The 24,889-nt window shown below is 48.6% G+C and overlaps 1 protein-coding gene across 1 annotated transcript in view; it reads left to right on the top strand.

The window, feature by feature from the left end:
* The window catches only part of IGDCC3 (immunoglobulin superfamily DCC subclass member 3), a 101,526-nt gene that overhangs the window by 55,702 nt on the left and 20,935 nt on the right, over positions 1 to 24,889 (top strand). Inside the window, exons 3-7 of the mRNA XM_062642567.1 lie at positions 1,197 to 1,341; positions 3,812 to 3,942; positions 9,261 to 9,398; positions 15,126 to 15,284; positions 22,254 to 22,419. Of these exons, the coding sequence (XP_062498551.1) occupies positions 1,197 to 1,341; positions 3,812 to 3,942; positions 9,261 to 9,398; positions 15,126 to 15,284; positions 22,254 to 22,419 (739 nt within the window). The remainder of the gene's footprint in view (positions 1 to 1,196; positions 1,342 to 3,811; positions 3,943 to 9,260; positions 9,399 to 15,125; positions 15,285 to 22,253; positions 22,420 to 24,889) is intronic.

Genomic DNA, 24,889 nt, shown 5'->3' with positions numbered 1-24,889 from the left:
CAGCGCGGGTTAATGCAACCCATATTTAATGTATGATTGCTAATGGCCATCTCCCATCTGCCTGAGCCCAACTGGAGTTTGCAGATGAATGATTAAGCTGCCCTGACACATATGCAGCTTGTTCCTTAGCAGAAGTACATTCATTATGCTTGATGCATGTAAAAGGGGGTGAGGCTTTCTTGCTGGGGAGAGGGGTATTATCGAGCTGGGGTGGCAGAGCAGGGGGTTCTCTTGGAGTTTGCTTTGTATGATAATGTGAGATCTTCCTGGGATGCAGCGCTGTAAATGAATCATGAGCTGAATAACCACGGGGATGTTTATTAGCTTCGAATATGTTTATTGCAGAGTCAACAGGCAGCACCTTCCAATTAATTAATAGTAATAATTACTGTATTATTTATGTAGCTCTAACAGCAAGCCGGAGCCCTTGTGCACAATGGTTACAGCTGTGGCTATGCTGGAACAGGCTGGTCTGCGTTCACCCTGCAGGGGCACGCTGAAGTTTGTCATTAGCTGTCGGGTGGTCCCAACCCCAAAAGCTTTGGTTTGCTGCACTGCTGAGCTCTTGGCAGATGCTCTTTCTATGGGCTGAAGCCTGTTGCTCCGCAGCATGGAGATGTGACCATTCCTTCCATAGTGCTGGGAGGCAGAGTCTGCAGTGAGCTGGAGCATCCGCCAAACTGAGGGGGAAATGAAGGGCTGTAAGTTTTGCTTTCAGTATCCAGGACCACTTTTGGTCAAGGCATTTAAACCAAACGAGTTTAGCAGTCAGGCGGTGCACATCAGAAGAACATTTACAGCAGGTAAGACATTGGCAGCAGCAGAAAGCATAAACATCTCTTTTCTTGGATCCAAAGCCTACTCAGGCACTCAGGCTGTGGAGCACAGCCAGTGCAGTGTCTGTGTGTCTTGCTGCCCCTGTAGACCTCACTGTAGAGCATGTGTGTCGTGAAGCACTGTCTTCTGCCCTGATTGAGTCAATCAGTTTAATGTGCAGGGGCAGACACGTAGCAAGAACTTGACACTGGTCTTGTTTCTCCATGCAGGAAGTGAGGCTGCAAACCAGTCTTCTGTTCTTGCATCGCCATCCCATTTGCCAGCTCTGGGAAATCCGGATGTTTCTAGGTCACGTGGAGTTCTTGACAATGGATCTCTCCTCACCTGTGAATATTTTTGTCTCTCTTATTGTCTTCCAGCCATGTCCGACTTCCACATCCACCCTCAGAACGCAGTGGTGGAGGAAGGTGGTGTAGCAAGATTCCAGTGCCAGATCCATGGCTTGCCAGAGCCGGTCATCCTCTGGCAAAAGAACCGCATGCCAGTCAACACAGACAATGAAAGGTAGGACATGTACTGCTGCTCTTTCTCCAGGTGGAAAAAGGTGGCCAGGCTTGCTATTGCTGTCACAGTTGTGTTAGGACACAGTTAACCTGGGCTGAGGGTCTTGATCAGTGTTCCTGCCATGGAAGACTCTTAGTTAATGCTGTGAGGTTTCTGGGCTCCTTCTGGGCAAACACCGTGTGGAAATAATGCATGTCTCAGGAGAGGTAGGTAAAGCATTTTTGGAGAGGTCAAGGGCTCTGCATTGACCTTCCCTGATCAGCCCTGTTCCAGATTTACTTTCCAGCATAAAGCCCACCCAGTAGTCCTGGCAGAGCTGGGTAGCTTTGGCATCCATCATCCCTCTGCGGCTCCATTTCGTGCAACCCTTCCCAAGCCAGATCCATGACTTAGGGTCTTTTATGTGGGTCCTGAACCCTTGGAAGTGCTGAATTACACCATGGCCTCTTGACTTCCCTTCCCAGGTGGACTCCCCTGTGTATGATGGCAGGGGAGCTCCGCAGAGAGCATCTCACAGGGCATTGAGCTGCTGCTTCCCAACATAATCCTCATATGGAAAACCCCACTGCCCCCCCTTCCCCGGGCTAGACCTGGGGCGGCACGTCCTCGCTTCCTGTGTTTGACAGGCTGCTCCCTGCGTGTCGGAAACATCCCTCATCGCAGGGATTGATCATCAGAGGTTTGATCCTCGGAGCAGCAGTGGGACCCGGCAGCGGGCAGCTGGCAGGAAACGTGTGCTCCATGCCCGCGGTCCCCGCTGTGACTCGGGAGCTGACAGCCGATGGTAGGAGGCAGTCGGTCGCAGCACACCTCGATCACGGGTTGATTCTGTGCATTGGGAATAGGTGAAACCAGGAAGCTGTAAATATTTTCCTGAAAGCCTCGATTCTTAAAAGTGTCAGTTCTGCAGCAGAAACTCCTCTTTGGAGGCGGGAGAAAACAGGAGGGCTGGAACAATGCCTGACCTTTTCGGTGTTGTGGTGAACTTACAGTAGAAGGACCCAAGAGGCCCCAAGCTGCCATGGCAAACTGCAACTGTCAGGTTTTGTTTTTCCTCGTGTTTTCCAGCTTTTTTTTAGCCCAGCGCAGGGTTGATTTGTCAAACTTGATCTCCTCTGAAGGCTTCTTACTCATACAGGTTCTAACCTGGGGGTGTGATCAAGCAGGGCAACTGGTCCATGGTGGTATCAGCAAATGTAAGAGCTGCAGAGCTGGGCCTGACACCTTATGTGCATCCCAATGAGATGGTGCAGGACAGGTGAAGTTCTCTTGATCCCTTCATGCGTTATTGTTCTTTTCCACTCGAGCCTGTGGTCACAGGTGTGTGAATGTGACCAGGGCTTTTTTCTCCAAGGCTGAGGAGCCCCCTGGCTGAGGAGCCAAGACTTTTCTCCAGCCCAGAGAGCCCCAGGTTGTGCTCACCCCCTTGCTTCTCCTCCAGGGCAGGAAGCTTGCCCAAGCCCTAGAAGACATGGACTGGGAGCAGTTTCCCTACATTCAGTGTCCTGATTTTGAACAGATTTAGCTTCTTGTAGGAGTGAAGTTACTGGGGAAGGTTTTTATTGTCAGCTCAGTAGATTAATCTGTGACACCAATGGGCCTGGATGATGAGGGTTGCTTCTCTAACTGAATTGGATTTCTGCATTAATCACGCTTGGTGCATTTCTATGTATAAAGTGTATATAAATTTGTATGCCGAGTCTTGCACTTGAAGGCTTTGAAGGCAGAATAATAGCTTTGGAATTGAATCTTCTAATGCTGTGGGCAGATTGTTAACAAAAATGAAGGCTTCTTGTGGTATAATTCATCCAAAACAATGGGCATTTTAAAGTCCCAGAGAGATTGCAATCAACTTGGGGACGTTTCAAACTGATTGCTGTCACGCTGCCTCCGCCACCGAGCCGCGCGTTCGGAGCCCAGCGCAGGGTTATAGGCACTTAACCATATGCTGATAGGGAGAAAGATGTTCTTCATCTTCCAGACGGAAATGGATTATTAACTCATCACACTGTATTGACTTACCACCAGCCAACTTAAACACACAGTTGCCAAGCAACCTGTAATGTATGGATACATGTGTGTATGCATGCATGACTTAAATATACCTATGGTTTAGATATAGAAAATATTTATTGATATTTGTGTGTGCCCACTCAATAACTATTTTAAACTCACCTTTCCATGCATTTGAGGTTATCAGGTTATAGGGATTTGACTCCCGGGCCAGCTTGGACAGGGCTTGGAGCAGCCTTGTCTAGTGGGAGGTGTCCCTGCCCGTGACAGGGGTTGGAACTGGATGAGCTTTAAGGTCTCTTCCAACCCAATCCAGTTTGGGATTCTATGATTCTCTGATAAGCATGGGATGCAGGGATGCAGGGAGACAGCCTGCCTCACCTGCATGGCTCTGCAGCCTGCTGCCGCATCACGTCCTGCTTTGCAAGTTTTTGGTCCTGTTTTTCTCTTCCCACAGGTACACGCTGCTTCCCAAGGGAGTCCTCCAGATTACAGGACTGAGGGCAGAAGACAGTGGGATTTTTCACTGTGTTGCTACCAATATTGCTAATGTGAAGTTCAGCCGGGAGGCCAGGCTCACCGTGTCAGGTGAGTGCCAGTAAAAGCTGTACTGACTTCTGCTCTTCTGGACCAGTACAGTTTAAGAGAGTTTCAGACTAATAGCACTGAGAAGTGTTCCTCTCTCCAGCCATGACACCTTCCTTCTTCTGGATTGTTGTTAGTTCCTGCCAGATCAGCCCATTTGATAGCAGATAAATGTGTCTCTTTGCCTGTAAATCACTGCCAGTTTCTGGGTAGCAGGAGGAGGGTGAGAAAATGAGCTACAGCAGCTTTACATTAAATAAATTCTTTTGGAAATGTGGAATATTCATCATTTCCTTATGAGACCTGCCCACTCTGGAAGTAATTGCAGCACACAGGGTGATCAATTATTTATCTAATGGGGAATTATATTGTGTAGGCTGTTAGCAGTGTATTGTGACCAAAGCGGGCTAACCTTTCATTGGAAGATGAGAAGGAGAAGACCTGAGCAACCCAGGCTGAATTTTGACTTGGTTCTCCATCCATCTCCATCTGAAGTTAGTGGCTGAAGCAGGTTTTCACTTCTGAAAGCTTGAGCTGAGGAAGTCACAGTGCCTTATGGTCTCCTCTCCAAAATAATGGCCAAAACCACTGTTTGGTTTCACTCTGCCAGAGGTGCGATGTGATGAAGCTATAAGGGCAAACCAGAGCAACCCATATCCACACTTTGCATGTGCTCAAGTCTGGCCTGCTGGTGAATGCACACAAAATGTCATGTGGAAGGGGTGACCTTGGGCACAGATAAGCAAGGATTAAGGTGCAAACACTACCATGTTTCCATACCCACTGACCTGCCCATTGACTGTCCACTGTTAGCTGTCTGTGTGGACCCAAGCTGATCTCTTGGAGCCCCTTCAAGCAATAACTCCTCATCCAGTTTCTAAAGCTGGTGTTAGATTGTCACCTTGTAGTTATACGTTCTTCCTTTGTCAGTGGTTTTTATTTAAAACACTGTTAGCTTCACAAGTCTCTCTTGATGTTTCAGTAGCTGCTCCTAGCATGAAGGAAGTGGGAAGTATTAAGTCAAATCATACAGCCCAAGCAACCAGGAGTGAATGACACCTTTGTGCTCTCTTAGAGAGATACCCTTGATATGTTCAACCTCCTTGTATGAAAACAGGATAGCTTGCTTGTCCTGGACTTCAGACATCTGTGGGTTACCTTCAGAGAAGATGAGTGCCAAAGAAGTAGACGCCAAAGGGTCTTTCTCCCTGGGCTGTGATTCTCCTGTCCATCAGATACACATAATTGCTGGTACCCAGTGGCTGGAGGCTTCCCAGCATACACTCATATCTCACAGCCTGCCTTCACCCTCCAAAATGACTGCCTGGCCAGTGGTTTGGAGTAAGAGACTAAACACTTGTACCAAGTGTCCGATTAGCCTCTGCCAGCTGTAAAAAGGCAGCATGTGTGAAATAGGTTGAAGCTGAGGAAAGAGGGATGCTGTGTATGTCAACTCTGATGGGGAAAGAAAGCAGGGTAACTGGTTCTGAAAGACCTGGGAGGTTTTTGGTGCTTGTTGCTAATCTGTTTTCTTGATCTATGTGAGCAGTAGCCCATGTAGAGAGAAGAAAGAACAGTAAATTATCAACGTGGTGAAGTTCTTTGTGTCAGTTTATTGGTCTGAGTTATTATTCCTCACAGGGCAGAAAGTGCTCGTTGTTCTCATCTGCCCATCCCTCATTTCACATGGATATTTTCCAGGTTTCCTGTCTGTGAAACATTTGTGGTTTTCCTCTTTCCTTAAAGCAGTCGTATGATGAATATGGGCGCCGTGTGTAAGTGTCTGTTGAAGGGCTTGGACTGTGCTTCAGTGCCTGCATGTCAGCAGGGCTGCTGTAATGGGATGTTTGCATGCTCTCAGCCCATGGAAAACCCATTGCACTGGGTTAAGCCTCAGTGAAGGTTTATGCTCTGTGGTGTTTGCTAAGAGCACACAAATATCCGTTAGAGCAGGCCAGCAGGTATGTGCTAGCATATTAAGCCTAGACTTTGGCACACCAGCAGAGGCTACGGTGTGCTGCAGGCATTGCTTCAGTGGTGTGGGTGTTGTGTCAGTAAATACTGAACTAATGTGAGTGCTGTTGTGCACATGTCATTAGGTATGATGGGTTAAGTGGTAATCTTGCAGATCTTTCCATCACCTCCCTCTTGTGCAGAGGGGTAAAGGGAATGGTGCTTTCTGCTCTTCATCGGGGCAGGAGGGCTCCCTCGCTTCTTAACAGCAATTTCAGCCATTGCTTCACCCACAGAGAGGCACCGAGTCTGCCTTGTGAGGGCTTCTGAGCCCTGGCTGGGGAAGGAGGAGGGAGAGGATGGAGGTGGGCTCTGGGAGCCTGTGTCCTGCAGGGACTGGAGAGGAAGAGGAGGGTGACTGCCCATGGGGGATGAAGGCGCCTGCTTGCAGCACTGTCCTTCCTCTCCCGGCAGCAGCGGAGGGGCTGCCGGCAGCAAACAGCGCGGTTGTGTCTTCCAGGCCTCCTCATTGATTATTTTCAAGTGCCTGCTTAGCGGAGCGGCTCCCGAGGGGCCGCTGCCTCCCTGCGCTGACACCTTCCCAGCACGAGCCGCGCCTCTCTCTGCTGCTGTCCCTTTGATCAAGGGCTAACAGCCGGTGCCGGCACCGCTCCCGTCCCTGCTAGAGCGCCTGTCACTGCTGACGGGGCCGGGGACCTCCCCATCCTCACCCGCAACCACTGCTGGTGGAGCCCCTGGGGACCACGTGCATCATCAGAGCCTTTTTCCCTTTCAGACTAAATCCCCCCCGCGTTGCCCTGAACCCCAGCAGCACTCGCCTGCCACGAGTCCTTCCTGACCCTGCACCAAAGAGTTTCTCTGGTTGGAGAGGAAAACCTCCTTCTCCCCAGTGGTTGGGCACGGTCAGCCCCTTTGCATGGTGCTGTGTCTGGTGGCCACATCGCTGCTGGGTCACCGTCCCTTCTGGCCCTGGAGCTGGCACTGCCGTGGCCGTTGGGATCGGCAGTGTTGGAAATGCTGCTTCCAGAGCTGGACAGGGTTTAACCAAACACCCGAAGACCTGCATGCCTCTTTCAGGCTCAGAATATAAATCAGAGTGTGCTTTTTTACATATTTGGGGGTGAAAATAGTGTTTTCTAAATTCTGCTTTGGTCTCAGCTCCCATTTACTGACATTCTCAGGTGACCTTGGACAATTCATTTCATTTCTGTGTGTTTTGAAATATTGAAATCACTCTGTAATACGATGATAATATCGTCTTATTCTAAGCGTGAACACTTAGTATTGTGATTTAGAACAATAAATCTGCATGGGGTTTAAAGGCACGCTGAGGTACTGAAGGGGAAGGTATTGTTTTTCAGCTCTCTTGGGGTTAACCAGCCGGTCATATGAATTTATTGTGCATTCTGGTCCTCATAAAAAAATCTGCATTTTATGGCTTGCAGTGAAATGCATTTAGTGAGAGCCTCAGCTCCTAAGTCACACTGACACGGTGATTTTTCTTGGATTTTGCCCATTTAGACACAACCTCACAGTCATTCTATCGCTCCCGTTTAGCCCCCGTAAGGAGCAGTTAACAAGCGAGCCCCTCTGATCTGTGCTAGCCCTTGGACCACTGTGAAATCCCCTCAGTAACACCCCAGCTTCAGCCCTTGAGCTGCTGGGAAAGGGTAACACTAAAAAGGGCAGGAAGAAAGGACATTTCATCTTGGAGAGAAGCCTTTGCAGGTAGTTTTTGGTGGATCACTCCTCTTTAACAAGGGTTTTAGACATTGGGAAGTCCATGTTCAGAGTCAGCGTGGGATGGCCCCAGCACAAAGCCCAACTCATGGTGTTGATGAGCTCCCCAGCCCTCCCTTTGCCCCTCTCCTGCTCGGGGGCAGACGACCAGCCCAAGTGTTTCTCTCTGCAGGTGCACAGAGCATTTTTGCCAGCAGCAGCTGTCAGATTGTTGAAATTCCTTAAACACTGCTTGATCTCGGCATGTCTGGAGTGTAACCCAGATCTTGGTGGAAATGGGAAGAAACTAATGCAGAGATGGTCGGTGTTCATGTTTGCTAATGGGGAGCTGAGAGCATCTCCTTTTTTCCCTCCTGCCAGCAAATGGGAGGGAAGGCTGAAGGGATCTTTGGCTTAGGGACAGTCAGGATGGATGTGAGGAAGAAATTCTTTACAATGAGGATGGTAAAGTACCGGAGCAGATTTCTCAGAGAGGTGCTGGATGCACCATTCCTGGAGACATTCAAGGCCAGGCTGGATGTGTTTCTGGGCAGCCTGCTCTAGTTGAAGATGTCCCTGCTTATTGCAGGGGGGGTGGACTAGATGAGCTTTGAAGGTCCATTCAAACCCAAAACCCTTCAATGATAAGGCGCTTTTTAGGATCTCAGGAGATGCAGTTTCAGCTGTGGTATACCTGGCACAGGAGGATGGTTTTGCCTTGTGGTCCCCTCCTGCCTGGTGAAATGTAGTTTCTTTTGCTTGTCCTGTGCCTGCCTCGTCTCCAGAGTTCTTGTGGTAGGGCTTTATTGTATTATGAGTCTGTGCATCGTCTTGTACAGCGGGTTCCATTCTTGGTTGCTGCCACTTGGTGCTACTGTAGCACAAATAAATGATTAGTGATCGCATCCTGAGCAATGATTGTATCACGATTACAGCAGAGCAAGGGGATGCATCCTCTCCCTGTACCCAATTACACCACAGTGGGCCAGTTCAGGGCTGCTGTAAAGGCAGGGCAGTGACCACTCTGTGAGCTGCAGTTATGAGAGGAGTTTCCTTGAGTTTCCTCTCAAAAAGATCCTCACTGGGAGTCAGGGACTGGCACCTCCATCACTCTGTGTCCCAGGAAAGGGGTTTTGGAGCAAAGGATCCCAGCAGCAAGAGAGGATATGATCAGAGAGGCAGATTTAAGCATTGTGGAGTGCCTGGATTATTTTATGCCTTGAGATGCTGAAAGGTAAAGCAACTCCTTCCTTTATTTGCATTCCTACAAATGTCCTGCAGCTTGTGTCCTCCCTGTATGCCATGTTTTTCCTGCTCATCTGCTCTCTAGTTCACAGCATGGTTCCTTCTTTATTCTGCCTATGTATGTGTGTTAACAGGGCTGCTTGTGGCTCGGTCTGTTGGCTGGGGGGGGGGGGGGGGGTGTCCCCAGGAATATCAGCACACCTGAAACGTTTCAGTGGCACTGTCATGCAGGCGTTGTGCTCCTTTTGTTTCTTGTACCCCTCAGATTTAGTGAGGATTACACCAGCCGCATCATTTGTACTTAGAGGATGCACAAAGCCTTCAGTGTTTCCATTAAGCAGGAGAGAATCAGATGCCTTTTAACAATGATGCTGTCCTTGCAGGCTCCCACTCCACCGTCTACAAGGACCCCATGATACTGGTTGGCCCGGAAAACCTCACGCTGACGGTGCACCAGACCGCGGTGCTGGAGTGCATTGCAACCGGCAACCCCCGGCCCATCGTCTCCTGGAGCCGCCTAGGTAAGCCCAAGGAGACTGGGATTTCCTCTTCCTCTTCCCTGTTATCCTATGGGAAATAGGTAGGTGTCACTGACTATTTTATGCAACAGGTGATTTCACCCTTTGCCTTCCTATGGAAGTTAATTGTAGGCTTGAAGTGCTTTCTATCCTCACGTCTACACTTTGTTTTTCCTCTCTGCCAAGATCCTGTTTTCTCCTCTTAGCAGAGTGGGTTGGTTAAACCTGTTGATGTTGCATGAAAGGTGATAATTTTATCTCTTCTCGACTGACAGCATCTTCTTCAGCTGCATCAGAAACATCGCCACTGTTGGCCTAGAGAAGCAAAGCACACACAGATATATCCTTCATGTAAAACAGACTTGAAAGAAACTTGCTGCCTCATCAGGGAGTTTGAAAAATGAGGGGACAAGGTGCTTAAAGTAGCATGTCTGAAGCTGTAGAAAACCCCAGTGCTTGCTGCTGGGTTCCATGTTATTTTAGTCAGCATGGAAACCAGAGGCAGTGTCTGATGGCATCATACAAGCAAGGAAGAGCAAAGTGCTGTGTTTCAGTCCAAAAGCAAGGGTTCTTGTAGTTTCTAACTTTGATAGTACCTTGGAAACTATTTTGCTCAGAGTGACATTTCCATTACCCTACAGAAATCTGAGCAAAGAGCTGATGGCTTTTATTTTATCTTTTGGAGCTTATAACTGCCTGTGCACACTTTGGGGTCGGTTCAGTTAGGATTTCCCAAGCCCCCTGTGGTCCATGCGATCATGTCATTTTTGGGATGCTAATGTCCCTGAGTCCTCCATTGTGGTTGTGAAGCACAAACAGGGGTAATCCTGTCTCCTGCTGCTGTGCTGTGGCTCTCCAAGGCTCAAGGTCCAGCTCATGGGAAGAGCACCTTCCCACTCTAGAGCTGTCCATCAGGGGATAAAGACACGTATCCAGCATCCATTGCACTATTTTTCCATGCTTGCCCTCTTGCTTGCTCCTCTGGTGGCTTGTAAAACCAGCTTGTGCCTGCCACTAACTGGGTATTTTTACTCCAGAGCCATAACAGTCAGATTGATGCTGGTTTAAAAATTCCCTGTGTCTGCTGTATCAGTGGTTTGGATCTCTTGGACACAGGGCAGCTCTATGTTAGTGCTCAACTATAATAAACTACTTTATAGTTGCCTTTAATTATAAGTGTTTATTACCTTCTTCGAAACACTTGTCTCTATAGAGCAGTGCAATAATGAAGATGCAAGAGCTTCTTGTGATATCTGCATGATCTGAGCTCAGCATTGCCTTCCACCAAATATAAACGCCCTCTCCATGATGCTTTGTAGCACAGCAGCTGAATTAGAGCTACTGAGTGAGAAAGAGATCCTGTTGTTTTCCCTTCCCTTCAGCAGGAATGTTTCCTGTCCAAAGCATCACAAGATCTTGTTTAATATTGCACCGATCCTGACAGCAGTGTGGCTGTAGAGGCTCTCTGATGAGTGGCTGGGTTTGTCATCTCTTCATAGCCATTTCAGAAGCTCTTTCATGTCTCTGGGCCTGTGTGATCAGGAGGAGGGAGAGGGGTTTACACTGGACAAGAACATCCCCTGAGTATCTGTCATCTGTACATGTGGCTTCCTCCCGTGTGAAGGTCTTCTTCCTGCAGTTCCTCCTACAGAGCTGGTTTAGCTTAAATAACCATTGAATTTATTGAACTTAGGAACCAAAATACTTCGAATCCACTCCCAGAAATAAAAAAATCCATGGGCACAAAGTCTTAGCCATGATTTAGCAATGGCCTGACTTGATCTACACAAAACCTAAAGTCAGTTATATGTGAACATCTTTCTTGCCTGGTCAAAATAAAGAAGAGATGCGGCATGGCCACTGTGGCAGGTCCTTGCCCAGGGCATGCTGCTGGTTCAGAGTGCCTCTCTGAACCCCCTTGCTCACACTTTTGACATTGTGGCATTTCTTCTATCAGAAAGGACTAAAAGAACCCTTCTGCTTTCACAGCATTTTGGTGCAGGGCAAAGCAAGCCATAAACAACATTTGCACTTTCTGCTTTGGCTTTGCTGAAGCCTGGCTGGTTTTCAGTGGGAAAGGCACCTATATTTTGCTTGAAGGAAACCATTCAAATTCTAGGCCAGTTTTTGAGTGTCACCCAATCAATTTTGAATGTAATTTCCTTGGGAATATGTTGTAGCCCCGACCACAAACAGAATTCCTGTGTCTCGCCGTGCATGAAATGTCAACATTCATTAGAGAGCAGGCTCTGAGAGAAATGTAAAATCATTAAGGGTTTGTTCAGGAAAGATAGGGCTTTTCCTTTGAGAGCTACACACTTCAGGCTTGGACCTGTATGTGTGCACAAATGAATATCCTGGGCACTTACTGCAAAGCCTTTTGAATGAATGACGATTTTAATGTATCCTTACCCTTTAACTGACAGGCCACTGAGCTGGCCTCCATAAAAGGTACCAAGGCAGAATAATAAACTATTTAGAGAGATAGAGAAAAGTGAGGCGAGAAAGAAAAGACAGTGATTATCTGATAGCGTTATACAGAAGTTGTCAGAAAGGGTCACACAATGGGAAGGAAATTACTAAAGAGGGAGCCATTCAAGAAGTAAACTATACAACAATTGTAGGAGCCAATTAATTGGTAACTTATTGGACACAGAAGCTTGTAATAGATGGCTGACTGGTTGACAGGAGCGCCGTTGCTGTAAGTGTTTAGAAATAATAGAGTAAATTTCACCACTTCACACACTGAATAGTCAACTGTTGCAATGTACTCTAAATATGCTAATCCACAGTGCCCAGTGTCCGCTGGAGCAGGAGACCCATGTGTCTAAAAAGTGGAAGGCTACTATGGCACAATACAAAGAATTCACAAAAGACCTAAATGATCAACATTAGAAAGTTGTTACTTTCTTTCTACTTGCTGCTTACAAAAGAAAGGCGTTGGTGTTGTTGCATATTCATATCGCCTGGCACGTTTTAACGGGTCTCTGTAATTGGTGCTGCTGTGCCAATCACTCCCTTAGCGGGAGAATGGACTCCAGAAAGCATCCCATACACCTTGGAAAAATAAATAATGCAGCTCCCAAACCACAGGCCTCTTTCATCCAGACTCCCCCCCCAAGAAGGGAGCCTGGAAGCCTCTTTTGTCCCTACACAGAGCATCTTTAGGGAGCATCTCCCACTTGGAGAATGATCTCCTTTATCAATCAGTTGTTTTCTGCTCTTTGCAACCAGTTGAACCTCTCTCCTGCCCTCATCAGCTGAGGATCGACAGAGTGAATCTGTCAGACATTTGTACCCACACTGGCTTGTTTTCAGCCCTCAAACGTTCTGCTTTTGACTTCATAAAATGAAGTAGAAGGTCATGTTAAATGAGCAGCAGTTTCCAGCATGCGTGGGTCCTGAGAGCTTCAGGAACTGAGCAACAGTGCTTTTGCAGTCCCTTCAGATCTTCCCCATAGAGAGATGACTTGGTGATGGCAAGTGGTGCCAGGAAGGTAGGGTTTCAGGGTTCGGATCCCTTGACCAAGCCACTCCTCAGGCTTCCGTGTGAGGGAAACAGGGTTAAAATAAATAGCAACCTTTGCAAAGCAGGTGTGAGACATCAGCCCCTCTGCACAGCACTCCTGCAAAGTGCTGAGCTTTCCGGATGCAAGGAATTTCTTGTGTAAAAACTCTGTGTTATTGATGTGTGTTGCCAGCGTTACACAGTTGGGCTTGCTATTAGCTGAAGACCTTCTAACTGATCACAGGATGGTTTGGGTTGAGTGAGGTACAGTAGAGTAAGAAGAATGGGGCAGGCTGGGAAAGGAGAGATACTTCTCTTAGAAGCCCTTTCAGCACTCTTGGAAGGAGCTGAGTAAGAGGCATATGGGGTGATCTGGCAGTGATCTTTGCTGGCTGTTAGAGGTGACCACACTGAATCAGTGACAGATCCCTCGAGGTTTCTGAGCTTGGAGAGCTTTGTTCTTCAGGGAAGTGGAAGATGTTTGAGTGGCAGGAGATGTATCTTCAGAGCACCACACCTCTAATTGGTAGCTGGGGCTAGAGAGATAACTAAGGAGGTACCAGTGCCGGTATTTGGGCTCTGTGGGGTGCCTGCTGCAGGCTGGGTCTTTCTTTGCATGCTTAAATTATGTAGCACTTTATAAATAATACACTAAAACTACTGACATTCAAGTCACATTTCTGTGGTATTTCTTAAGGCAAGGATGTGAGGGAGCATCCAGGTATGGCCACTTTGCATCTTTCCCTGATCCCACCCATCTCAAGAGAGAGAGATTTGATTTTTACACGTAAATATGGACTTCCAAAAGGTCTAATTTAAAAGACGAAATCAACTTCAATTTGAATTTAATTCAGACCTCTTTACACTTCAGATGATGTTTGAAGGGAATGGTTCCTTGTTATTGCTCATTAAATGTGGGACAGGTCATGTTTTACTGTCCTTTTTATGACTGAGCCATTTACTGCTGCAGTGGCTTGGCCAGTTATGTGATCATTTAATCATTTAATGACATTGTTTTTCTCTCTCTAAAAGACCCAAGCATTTCTCTTTGCAATGCAAATAATGAAGTGGTCTGGCATTCCCTGCCTAATGAAGCAAGGAAACCTTGAAGTTGAAAAATTTCCTGGAAAACAGTGTGTAAGGAGCATGGCAGGAGATGTGTTTGGGAAGTGCTTTGTAGCTTTCAGCCCATGTTTTACTGGTGTTTCCTAACAGGGTGCTGCTGTTAATCTGAAATGGGATCCCTCACTTCTATGGGTTTGCAAGGCAGGGGAGCTCTCTACAGGGGTGGCTTCTGTGAGAAGTCCCATCCCTGGCAGTGTTCAAGGCCAGGTTGGACAGGGCTTGGAGCAACCTGCTCTAGTGAAAGGTATCCATTCCCGTGGCAGGGGTTGGAACTGGATGAGCTTTAAGGTCCCTTCCAACCCAGAGTTGCTTCTCCCATTCTGTAGGTTCTTCAAACTCCTTGATCAAAGGGAAGAGAAGAACTGAATTCCTGTTTTCCAACTGATGAAAGTGTGCTCCCCTTTACTGCTCCTCAGTAAAAGTACCCCCCTGCCCTGCCCCTCTGCTCAGACACCCTGACACACGCTAGCACTGATTTAGAGCTGCCTTTGTCAGGAGTGTCTTAAAACACAAATCAATGAAGCAATAAAAAGCAATAGCCTGATACTAATGAAACACATTGTAATTAGAGTTGGCTGGGAATTTTCCAGTAAAAAATAGGCTTTGTTGGGAAAGGGTGAATTCCCTGATACTGAACTATTTCACATTCAACACTTCTGTTTTGAAGACCTTGTGCTGGAGCCCAGGCGTGGTTATTTGGAAACACTGGTCCTCTCCTTCCCAGAGCATCTCTGTTGGAAACAGGCTGTTGAGCTGGTTGCATCCCTGGGCAATCTAATATAAGAACCCAGGCAGTAGCTTAGAGAGGCTGGTATGATTTAACTTGGTTTAACCGCTTTAGTGAACAGTGTTCTTCGCCTTAAGCTGAGCACCTGGCTGAAAGCTTTCACGTTTCCTGTGCTGGTACCTTGGGTTTGGGCAAACATGTAAGTGAGGATCCTGGTTTTCTCCTGAAGACAGTTCTGCCAAGTGTCAGCTACAACCCATTGACTTTACTTGGCAAACCCCAGTAACGGAGCATGGTACCGTTCCATTTGTGTGGAGAGCCTCTCACAAAGGTCCAGCACGTGACTGTTATCCTTTTCCTCTTCTTTCAGACGGCCGCCCCATCGGCGTGGAGGGGATCCAGGTGCTGGGCACAGGAAATCTCATGATCTCAGACCTCACCGTGCAGCATTCCGGCATCTACGTGTGCGCTGCGAACAAACCCGGCACGCGGGTGCGAAGGACCGCGCAGGGCAGCCTCGTTGTACAAGGTGAGCAAACCTGGGGCTTGCAGAGGAGGGATGCTCACACTGGTGGGTAGCAACCAGGTGTCATTCAGCTGAGGCCTCAGCTGCATGGGTGCAATGGCTTTCCATCCCATCACAGGCATTTATTCGGCATAGCACACCCGTTGTCGTACTTGTACATCTCAGCAGAAAGCTCGGACTGACTTAATCAGCCAACGTCATCACTCACCCTTGTGTGGTCCTTAATAATATGGGGGCACAGGCACTGGTCTCATACTGGATATCTTGGAATGCTAGATATCACTCATGCAGTGATATCCAGGAGTACATATCGCGAGGACGAGGCCTTGGGTGATATGGTTTAGTGTGAGGTGTCCCTGCCCATGGCAGGGGGGTTGGAACTTGATGATCTTAAGGTCCTTTCCAACCCTAACGATTCTGTGATTCTATAAAGTGTTGCTCTCCAACTGAAATGGCACCAGTAAGTCTAAAACTATTTCCAAAAAGTCAGTGAGACTGTTTCCTTTAGCAGTTGACACTGTTTGAGCCCCTTGCCATGACACGAGTAAAGCATCCCTTGGACGCCATCCCCAAGACATGCAGGTTGCTCCTCTTCCTCACAGCAACTGTCCTGAGATACCACTTGTATAGGGTGGGTCAGCCCAGAGTAGAGATCAGCACTCAAGAAACCAAACAAATCCACTCCACATGCTCTGTGGACCAGTCTCCATGGTGAGGGGAGCCAGGCAAGTATTTCAGAAGGCAAACCCAGCTGGCAGCATGCTCTGAATGGCAGTAATCCGCCCTGATTACAGGCACTCACCTCCTCTTCATGCTAGCCCACTTAAAGCATCTCGTGCTCTCATCAGTTCACTCATTAGCTATTGACTGATGATATCCTGAATCTAAAATTACACACCTCCTGCCGGAGTGAACTAATTGAACCTTTCATGCTGGTGATGGGGAAAGTGCCCTGCTCCAGCCCTGATGCTCACCTGACAGGTCCCGGGAGTCACTGGCATTGCAGTGCTCATGCAGCACCCGTGGGTCCTGGGTGATGGCTTCCTTCTTCCCCTTTGCCATGGGAGCAGCAAGGAACAGTGCAGAGAGTGCTCCTGCCACTTGAATCCCAGGTGCCGATCAGACATGAGGGGAGGTGAAAGCTCAATGTTTCTTTTGCTGCTGGATTTCTGGGTGAGCAATGCAACAAGGGGGACTCCCAGCTGGCTGGGGGTGGGCAGACCTGAGGGTGTTATTAAGCAACACCAGCCCAAGCATTAAGAACCTCGCTGTACTGATACAAACCCTTTAGAGCTGCTGCAGAAGAGCTCTGCATGTGGCAGAGAGCTACTAAACCCAAATGCTGAGCTGATGTCCAGGAGGCAGGCAGGCAGAACCAAAAGAAATTACTTGGAAAATGTATGAAGTCATAAAAATATAATTATTGAATACTGTTGACTGCTTCTGTTAGCAATTGGATGAGAGGGGAAAAGGTAGCACGACTTCTCATTGCTGCAGATGGGCAGCTTTTAGTCTCGTTGGTGATTTAAACACCAGCTCCTGAGCAGCTGGTCTAGTGCTGGAGTTCGTCTGGGGTAGAATTACTGTGGATTTTCACTGGGGAATCAAGGTGAGAGTTTGTCCCTGAAATGGTCCTCGCAGGGCCATTGGCGCCCAGCCCTGCTGAGGAAGGGGGATTCTCCTGTGCTCAGCAGGAGTGTGCATCCCTGGTGTAGCCCTTAGACATGAGCTGCAGCATCCAGGACCCCAACCTGTGTTGCCCATCCGTAAAATGCACTGTTCTTCAGGGGGTTGTTGTGCCCCACGGAAGCTGGCCAGACCCTGGCCAGGCAGCTGAGCTCATCCCAGCTTTGCTCACCCTCCTTTTGGAAGCAGTTTTTCCTTCCTCTGAATCTCATTCTGGCTGAATTTTCCAGCTGAGAGGTACAAATGATTGCTGTTAGGTTTGTCTGGGAAGAAAACAGCAATAATGACTGACATGGGAGACTGTGGGTTTTATCTTTGTCAAGATGTCAGCGATGCAAATTACATCCGTAAGGGGAATAAAAGCAAAGAGCGGGCTATCAAAAGCCTGGTTGGAGAGGAAGTTAGCACAGGGCTAGGACAATACAGCGTCCTCAAAGCACGCCAGGCCAGGTACTTGCCGCCTTTATGCAGAGGCCCTTGAAGTGCCTGAAGGCACAAATTAACTTACCCCCTCATCTTTTGAAGGAGGCACGTTTTATAGGTGGGAAACAGGGGGAGAAAGGGCCATGTTTCCTGTTGTAAGGCAAGGAGTTAGCGGGAGGCTGGGACCAGAGACCACATCCTCCCTCCTGCTGCCAGCGGTGGTCTTGTCCCCATCAGAGCAGCCACCTGGGCAGTGGTGCCCTGGCACAGGGCTCTGCTCTTGCTCTGGCATTAACATCCTTTCCCATTGCAAGCTCTCCTTCAGATCATCTAACACCATCTTATTATCTTCCTGGGAATTCCTCCTCCCTTCAGAGGAGAAGGCGTCAATCCCCCGCTCCCTCCCTCCCTCCCTGCCCTCCCCTGGCCATTTAGGCTCCTTTGATCTCTTTTGTAAGGTTCTCACACAAGAAAGTTTCCATTTTCTCTTCAGATCCCGGCGCAGGCATTTGAATATTGCTTTGTGCCGGGCTGCGAATCAAAGTCCCACGGGGGGAGTTGTTGAAGGGCCGAATATAGGGCCGGCTGGAGCGGAGGGTGTGCGTGCGTGTGGTGCCGGGGAAGAGCAGGCTTCGGTGGCAAGGCAAGAAAAATATATCAAAGCGCTTTCCCTCTACCTCCTGTGCAATCTTTTGTGCTTTATTATGTGTTTGGTGTCATAACAAACTGATGGGCTGTGAATGGCCAGATGGTCACCAGTGTTCTCCACTCCACGCTTCATTTCCTCCTGAAAGCTACGCAGAAAAATGAGATCCCATCTCATAAATGAGTGCCCATCTTAAGGACGTGGTTTTGAAGGCTCTGCTGACAATGACTGCCTTGTTCGTCCTGCTTTCTTGCTGGCAGAACCGGGCAGCACTCCTTGGTCCAACAGATCCGGCCACCGCTGTGTTTCCTGATGTTTCTTCCAGCGTTCCTGCTCGCTGGCATTGCAAGCCTTGGCCATGGGGTTGCATTCAGCCACGGATGTAGTGCAGTTGCAGTGGTTTAGGCTTGGCTCTGTGGTACTTGGTTTGTGCTTGAGTTTAGCCCTAAATTCATGCTGCAAAACTGGCTTCAGTATGTGCTGCGTGGCTCAGTGTGTGCTTGCCAGGTTGAGAAGCTCACGATACACATTGAAGGCTGACGGACAGCCTCCGCAACAGCTTCCTTGAGTAGTTTCTGCCTGTTTCCCAGGGGACACGGCCACAGATTCCATCTTTGGCCCTAGCAATCCCACCGGCCAGACAGCTTAGCTATTTAAGTTACTCAAGCATCTGGGCATTCTTTGTAGTCAATAGAAAGAAGCCAAGCAGGCAGCAGTTCTTTGTCTTAAATCTCCTGTCACCTGATGCTGTGCTTGACTGACTTCTCCATTGACCTGTCTTCTCCTTTATAACCTTATTGTTGGTTTCAGTAGCCTAATTTATGGAGTTTTGTTGTTTCCATGTTATTCTTCCTCCTCCTCAGCCCAGCCTCCCTCCCTTACCCTGTCACTCTGGCTACTGGAGAATTAATAATACTGAGATGCAAGGGGCAAGGATTCCTCTGGCACCACTGCATCGTCTGTCAGTGCTCCTAGATCCTTAGGACAGCCTTTCCCAGTGAGTGCCAGGCAAAAACTCACAGCAAGGGCAGCGAAGCTCCCTGTTATCCTGGGGGACACGCTAGTGGCTGGTCACTGCTGAGATGAAATGTCTCTAAAGAGATGAAGCCCATCTGGGTCTCCCATTACCACCCGCTGTTGCAGCACATCTTCATGCTATCACAGTTTGCTGAGCACAGTAGAAGCTATCGAAGCACTTGGTTGATGATTCTGGGGGTGGTATTAAGTGTTATTACTTTTTGATACCAATGTCACGCCTTTAAATATTCATTGAAACTGCATGATTCTATCCCTCCCATTAAATCCTGAATAATCAACTCTGGTTTCTTCATACTTCACAAGCCAGGGCTAGATCCTGCCCGCTCCTCCTTGCCAGGTTTGAATTCTCTGCTCTTAACAGTGATCTTCATTAAGATCTTCATTAAGATCTCCATGCAGGGCTGAGATATGCTTCCCCTCGCCGCCTGTGATGGCCTTTTAGCATGTAGTATGGAAGGGGAGAGGCCTTCAGGCTGCTGCGCCTCCGTGCAGGGCAAGATGAGCAGTGACAGGATGCTCTGTTAATTATGGATGAGGAGGGGGATGGAGGCTTGGCTGAAGGCAGGGCTTTGCTTCTGCTCCTTCCCTGCTAACCCAGGGCCAGAGGTGGCAAACTCTCGATTCCTGTTGGAATCATTTGAAAAGGGCAGAGAGAGGAGCTGGGAGGAAGAGAGCAGATGTTCTGCTGTCCTGGAAAGGAACCATTCATCCCAGACCATGAACCAGCAGCCGCCACAAGGGACCCTGCCTGGGGATGCTGGTATGAGCACTGTAGCACAGGGGTCCAGTGCAGCACAGGGGCATCTCCTTGCAGCAGTGTCTGTCCCCATGTTAAGACTCCAGTGGCATCCAGACCATGTACTTTCTCTGATGCTTTCTGAAGCTGGTGATGAGAAGGAGGAGCCTTTCCTTGGGTTTCTGCTGCAGCCTGGGCTCTTTTGCACTACAGCTCCTCCCGCACCAAAAGGAGTAAGGTGAGACCTGAACAGGACCGAGCAATGCCTGGAGAAAGCCAGGAGGAGCAGGAACAGTGAAAGGACATCTCTTGTGTTGCAGTGAGGGATGCCACCCATTTGACGGAGTGGTTGCCTGCTCCCTGAAGAGTTTAAGCAAGTTAAACAGGAGCCGGGGTTTGATCTGGTTGTGTTTAGTGAGACAGCAAAGAGGAGGGATGGTGGCAGGGAGCAGGGATCAGGGGGACCCAAGGGGCCATGGTCCTGAATAGCATCACTGGCGCCAGGCCAGCGGCCACAGCTGCACCTCCGTCACCCCGAGTCACACGCGACACCGCTCCCATTGCTCCCTCTTGACAGGGGCTAATAAAGGAGGATAAGGAGAGAGGGCGATTCAAGAAGGGTTACACTGGATGCTTCTTTCCCTGTTTCAACTTTGCTTCTGCTGGAGCAAACGATTTGAGGTTTTGGGGAGGCAGAGGCAAAGAGCCAAGCAGCAGGATCTTTAATGGAGCTGCAGGAGGAGCTGGAAGGTGGCTGTGCCCTTCCTTGGCATCATGGGTTTGCACCTGCGAGTAGTGCGGGTGCAACTCGTGAGCCCAGATGAAAGCAGGGAGGTGCACAGCCACTTGCAAAGTAATTGCTGCTGCAAAACTGCGCCAGCACAAAGCGGGGGGCAGGAGGTTAAGGAAGTCTTGAAAATCAAGTCTCTGCTGCTCTCACTGTATGCCACAAAGGGACCGTTCACTGCAGGGAAGAGGGGCTCTTCCCCCTCTTTATCCACACTTGCAACTCCAGTTGAACCTATCCTGAATTTTGTTTCAGTTTGTAAGTCTAGAGTGGGAAAAAAAGTAGGAGGGAAATAAAAGGACAAGGGATGGATTGGCACGTGGGGGAGTTTAGCAGGAGGTTCTGGACATACGTGTCCATGGTTGCTGAGATCAGGTTCATCAGTAGACCTGAGCGCTGACAGAAGTGGCCTGACAATAAACTGCTGGCGGACACCCCTCACCACTAATGTGAGTCTGACCTGCCACGTTCTGCTTCCCTTTGAGTATTAAAAAGGGAAGAGGGGCTCCTTTGAGGCTCTTCAGTGAGTTTCTGTGTCTTTCTGCTTGCAGGACTTACAACATGCATGACTTCGCTCTTAGCACCTTTCGCTGTGGTTTGACCTTGTTGCAGCAATAGTGATGCTCTTCCCTTGCATGCAAACAGCTGGGAAGAGCTTTATCGCCCTGTAGTGCTGCAGCAAACCCTGAGGGGATTTTTGGCCACAAACCATAAGGCTCTGCTCTCGGGTAGCTGCTCCTGCCTGCAGCCTGGCTGCTCCTCAACACATTTTACTAGACCATTTTGCTCCCTTCTCCCATCCCTGGTGGCCAACCCCATGCTTGGGGAATGCCAGGGAGTGGCACGGAGCGTGTCTCCCTGGATAATCTTGCTTGTGTTGGAAAAGTTTAACACCAGCCATCCATTATGTGACCCCAGTCAGTGAATTCATTACGGGCCTGTGCCTTTCTCTGTTTGTCTTCATTGTGGCTGCTGCCGGTTCCACCTGATTTTAGGTTTCAGCAGCAACGTGGAGTGTATTTATCACTTTGCCCTTTGAAGCGTAACTGCTTGAATAAACTCACGTATTTGGCAGTGTCTTTCAGGCCCTGATACGCTGGTTTATTCTGATAAATGATTTTAAATCTACTTTGAGCTGCTGGAAGAGGGGAAATCACTTGTTGTTTAAAAATGTTATTGCTAAAGGTGAAGATACTTGGTTATGAGGTGAGCGGCAGTGACAGGCATGGTGGTGGCTTCTGCCAGGCTTGGCAGGACCTTAAGGGTTCCAGGCTGCAGATCTGGGGCTAAAAATGCACCCCAATCTATTGCTACCAGAGTAGTCTGCAGCAAAACTGTTTACCAGGGTAAGAACAAGCTGCCAGACTGCTCCATGCACATCCATATGTTTCTCTCCATTTGCAAGCAGTTTGCTAATGCTGTACAGGTCCTTGGCTCTCCATACAGTACTGAGCTGACCTTCAGATGCCTTCTGTGAAGCCATGACTGCCAGGATGAGCAACCAAAATGCAGTGTTATCTGCTGCCTATGCTGTGGTCTGCCCGAGCATCCCATGTTCTCAGGCAGACAAGTCTTATTGATGGGGTTTCTCTTTGTACCAGGATAAAGTGGGATCATCTTGACTCTTCTCACCCTCCTTCTCCTTCCTCCTTCCAGCCCCTGCAGAGTTTGTGCAGCATCCCCAGTCCATTTCCAGGCCTGTGGGGACCACTGCCATCTTCACGTGTGTGGCCCAAGGGGAACCCCCACCCCAGATCACTTGGCTGAGGAATGGGCAGATCCTGGAGACCAGTGACCACATTAAGCTGAAGAATAACAACAGGTAAGTCCTCGTGCACTGGCTGCTGTGTGGGGTGGAGCATCAAACTGGAGTTACCGTGCATGGAGGACTGACATCACCTACCTGATGGTCCAGAAGTAGCTGTCTCTGCAGGTCTAATTGTTGAGTCAAGAGGCAGTTAGCTCACACAGCCTTCAGCTCTTGTGCAGGCAGCAGATTCGAGGCAGGTGTGTGCAGTAGTTCATTTTGAAGTGGTCAGTGAAGGCTGGCAGAGGGCAGTGGGGTGTGCAGCACATCCTGGGGAGGTGTGCAAGCCCTGCTTTCAATGTGGACTTAACTGTGCTTGAGGCTGAGATGGGCATGAATGATTCGGAGAGACTGCACCCTTGCTGCCTGAGTGCCTGGAAAGGGAGTGCTTTAGAGCCAGCTAGGCTTCAGCAGGTGAGGTGGGTTGCTGTCACTCATCCCTGGGGCTGATGCAGTGGTCCCTCACCCTGCTTTTGAGGAAGGCTACGTTAGAAGATGTTATTTTGAACGATCTGGACTCCAGGGAAATGGGGAGTGGGAGAGTTGTTGCTTTCTTCCTGCGTTAGCAAGGAGCTAATGTGAAGGTGGTAATGTTCAGAATCAGGTATGTGGATTCAACTTGGGCTTCGATACACTAAAACACTGCTTCAGTCCTACCAGCTGCACTTTGTAGGCTTATATTTCAGTGCTTTGGGCTTTACTGTGCCAGGAATCAGCATTAGACTTTGACTGGTGATGCAGGAACTCAGTAGAAGTGTCCTGGTCATTTTTTGGGTATTCCTGGAAGGACCAATTGTTGTCCCTGGACTTGGCAGGGACCACACTTACTCCAGAGTGGAGGATCCACGCTTTAACCCCTGAACAGTGACCTGCCTGGGTGTGCAAATGTAAATACATTTGGAATAATACTTGCATGGAAGCTGACTTTCACTAAAGTTCAGCCTTTTATCTCACCAGGGGAGAGTGTTTTCTCTGAGTGCTAAATAACTGCATTTTCATGTGACGGGAGGGGGATGTTTGTGCTGAGGAACTGATGCGGTGGGATGCACTTAGTGTGAAAATTACAACTTGATGACATAGTTTCTATGGAAATAGTGTGGAACAATATCCTGAAAAATAATAGCACCTGTGTTGTAAAGCTAGGTTATCGGTAGAGATTTGTACCCTCTGGCATCATTTATAGATAGCTGCTATGTGTATTAACAGATGTGTCTCATGAATGCAACTACCCAACCTTGCCGGAGGGTCTGGACCTTCAGTTTAGACTGTTGGGGAATGCTCCGCAGGCACCATGGCTTGTTCCCCAAGGAACAAGAGTTCATTGTTCCAAGTTCCTATGTAATATGGCTTTTTGTTTTGAGGTTTAAGGCTTTTTAAAGCTTTGCTGTGTGAGGGATGGGAGGTTGTGTGTTTCAAGAAGAATAAGGTGTGAGTTGTAATAAAATCTTCTTGATCAATGTAGCTTTTCTCCAAACCGGAAGTTTTTGGAGCTTCAGGAAGCTTAGTGTGTGCACATACAGATGCCATACAATCCAGGCTAGTTCCTTGCATGGGTTTCCAATATGAACAGAGCAGAAATGGAAGGAGGGATATTAATGCATCCCCTTTTATTGACTGGAAAACAGAGCCAGAAGTGTCCGAAGGCTTTACAAGGAGTCACTGAATCCATGAATTCACACTGGATTCAGCTCTGTCTCACCCAGATGTGTTGCCTGTGAAACCATTCCTCCTCACTGAGTAAGGTAGAGGTTGTGTCTGTAGTCATGGTCTTGTCCTCTGGCCAGGTCCCTGTGCCTGGAGCTACACATGCTTATGAACTGCAGCTTGGTGAACCTCGCCGTCATCGTTTTCTGATGGGAATCATTTAACACAATCCCATGTCAGCCTTCTCCCCTGCGAGCTCAACGATCACATTCCCCTGCATCTGGCAGAGGCTGAGGGAGCTCAGCCAGTCGCTGGTGCTCAGCTGACACATGGCATCTTCTCAAACGATAGTAATCCGATTGTAAAGCTGAGCCCTAAGGCCATCGTACTTGTCAATGTTGAACTTTTGGCTTCTTTTGCACTAGTCTTGGTCGACTCTGACCCCCAACTTCAGGCAAGTAGCCATGCCTGGTGGTTTCCAGCGCTGTCAGTCTGGAAAATGCCCTCACTGGTACAGCGGGGCTTGGTACTCCATGACTTGGAGGCAACAGGTTGGATACTGGGGGTTTTTCAGAGCTTCTTCAAGTTGTCCTTTGTTTTCTTCTCGTGGGCATGACCAAGTGCTGTAACCCACTTAGTTCCGGGCAGAATCAGTCTGTGATTATGCCTTGGATTTATCAGTCTATTGCACTTGGAAAATACTTGTCTGTGTAAAGATGGATCTTGAATCTGCTGGTAATGGAGCTACTAAACTGCACTGTGAGCTTTTTTATTAGATTACATGGTTTCCTACAAAATTCATTTGGATTAAAACTCTGCTCAATATGGCAGTAAAGGTCTG

This window comes from Pezoporus occidentalis, unplaced genomic scaffold (genome assembly GCF_034315485.1).
Source record: "Pezoporus occidentalis ecotype Australia unplaced genomic scaffold, CSIRO_AGI_Poc_V1 ctg72, whole genome shotgun sequence".
Classification (NCBI taxonomy): domain Eukaryota; kingdom Metazoa; phylum Chordata; class Aves; order Psittaciformes; family Psittacidae; genus Pezoporus; species Pezoporus occidentalis.
This window is presented reverse-complemented; position numbering and strand designations above follow the sequence as displayed.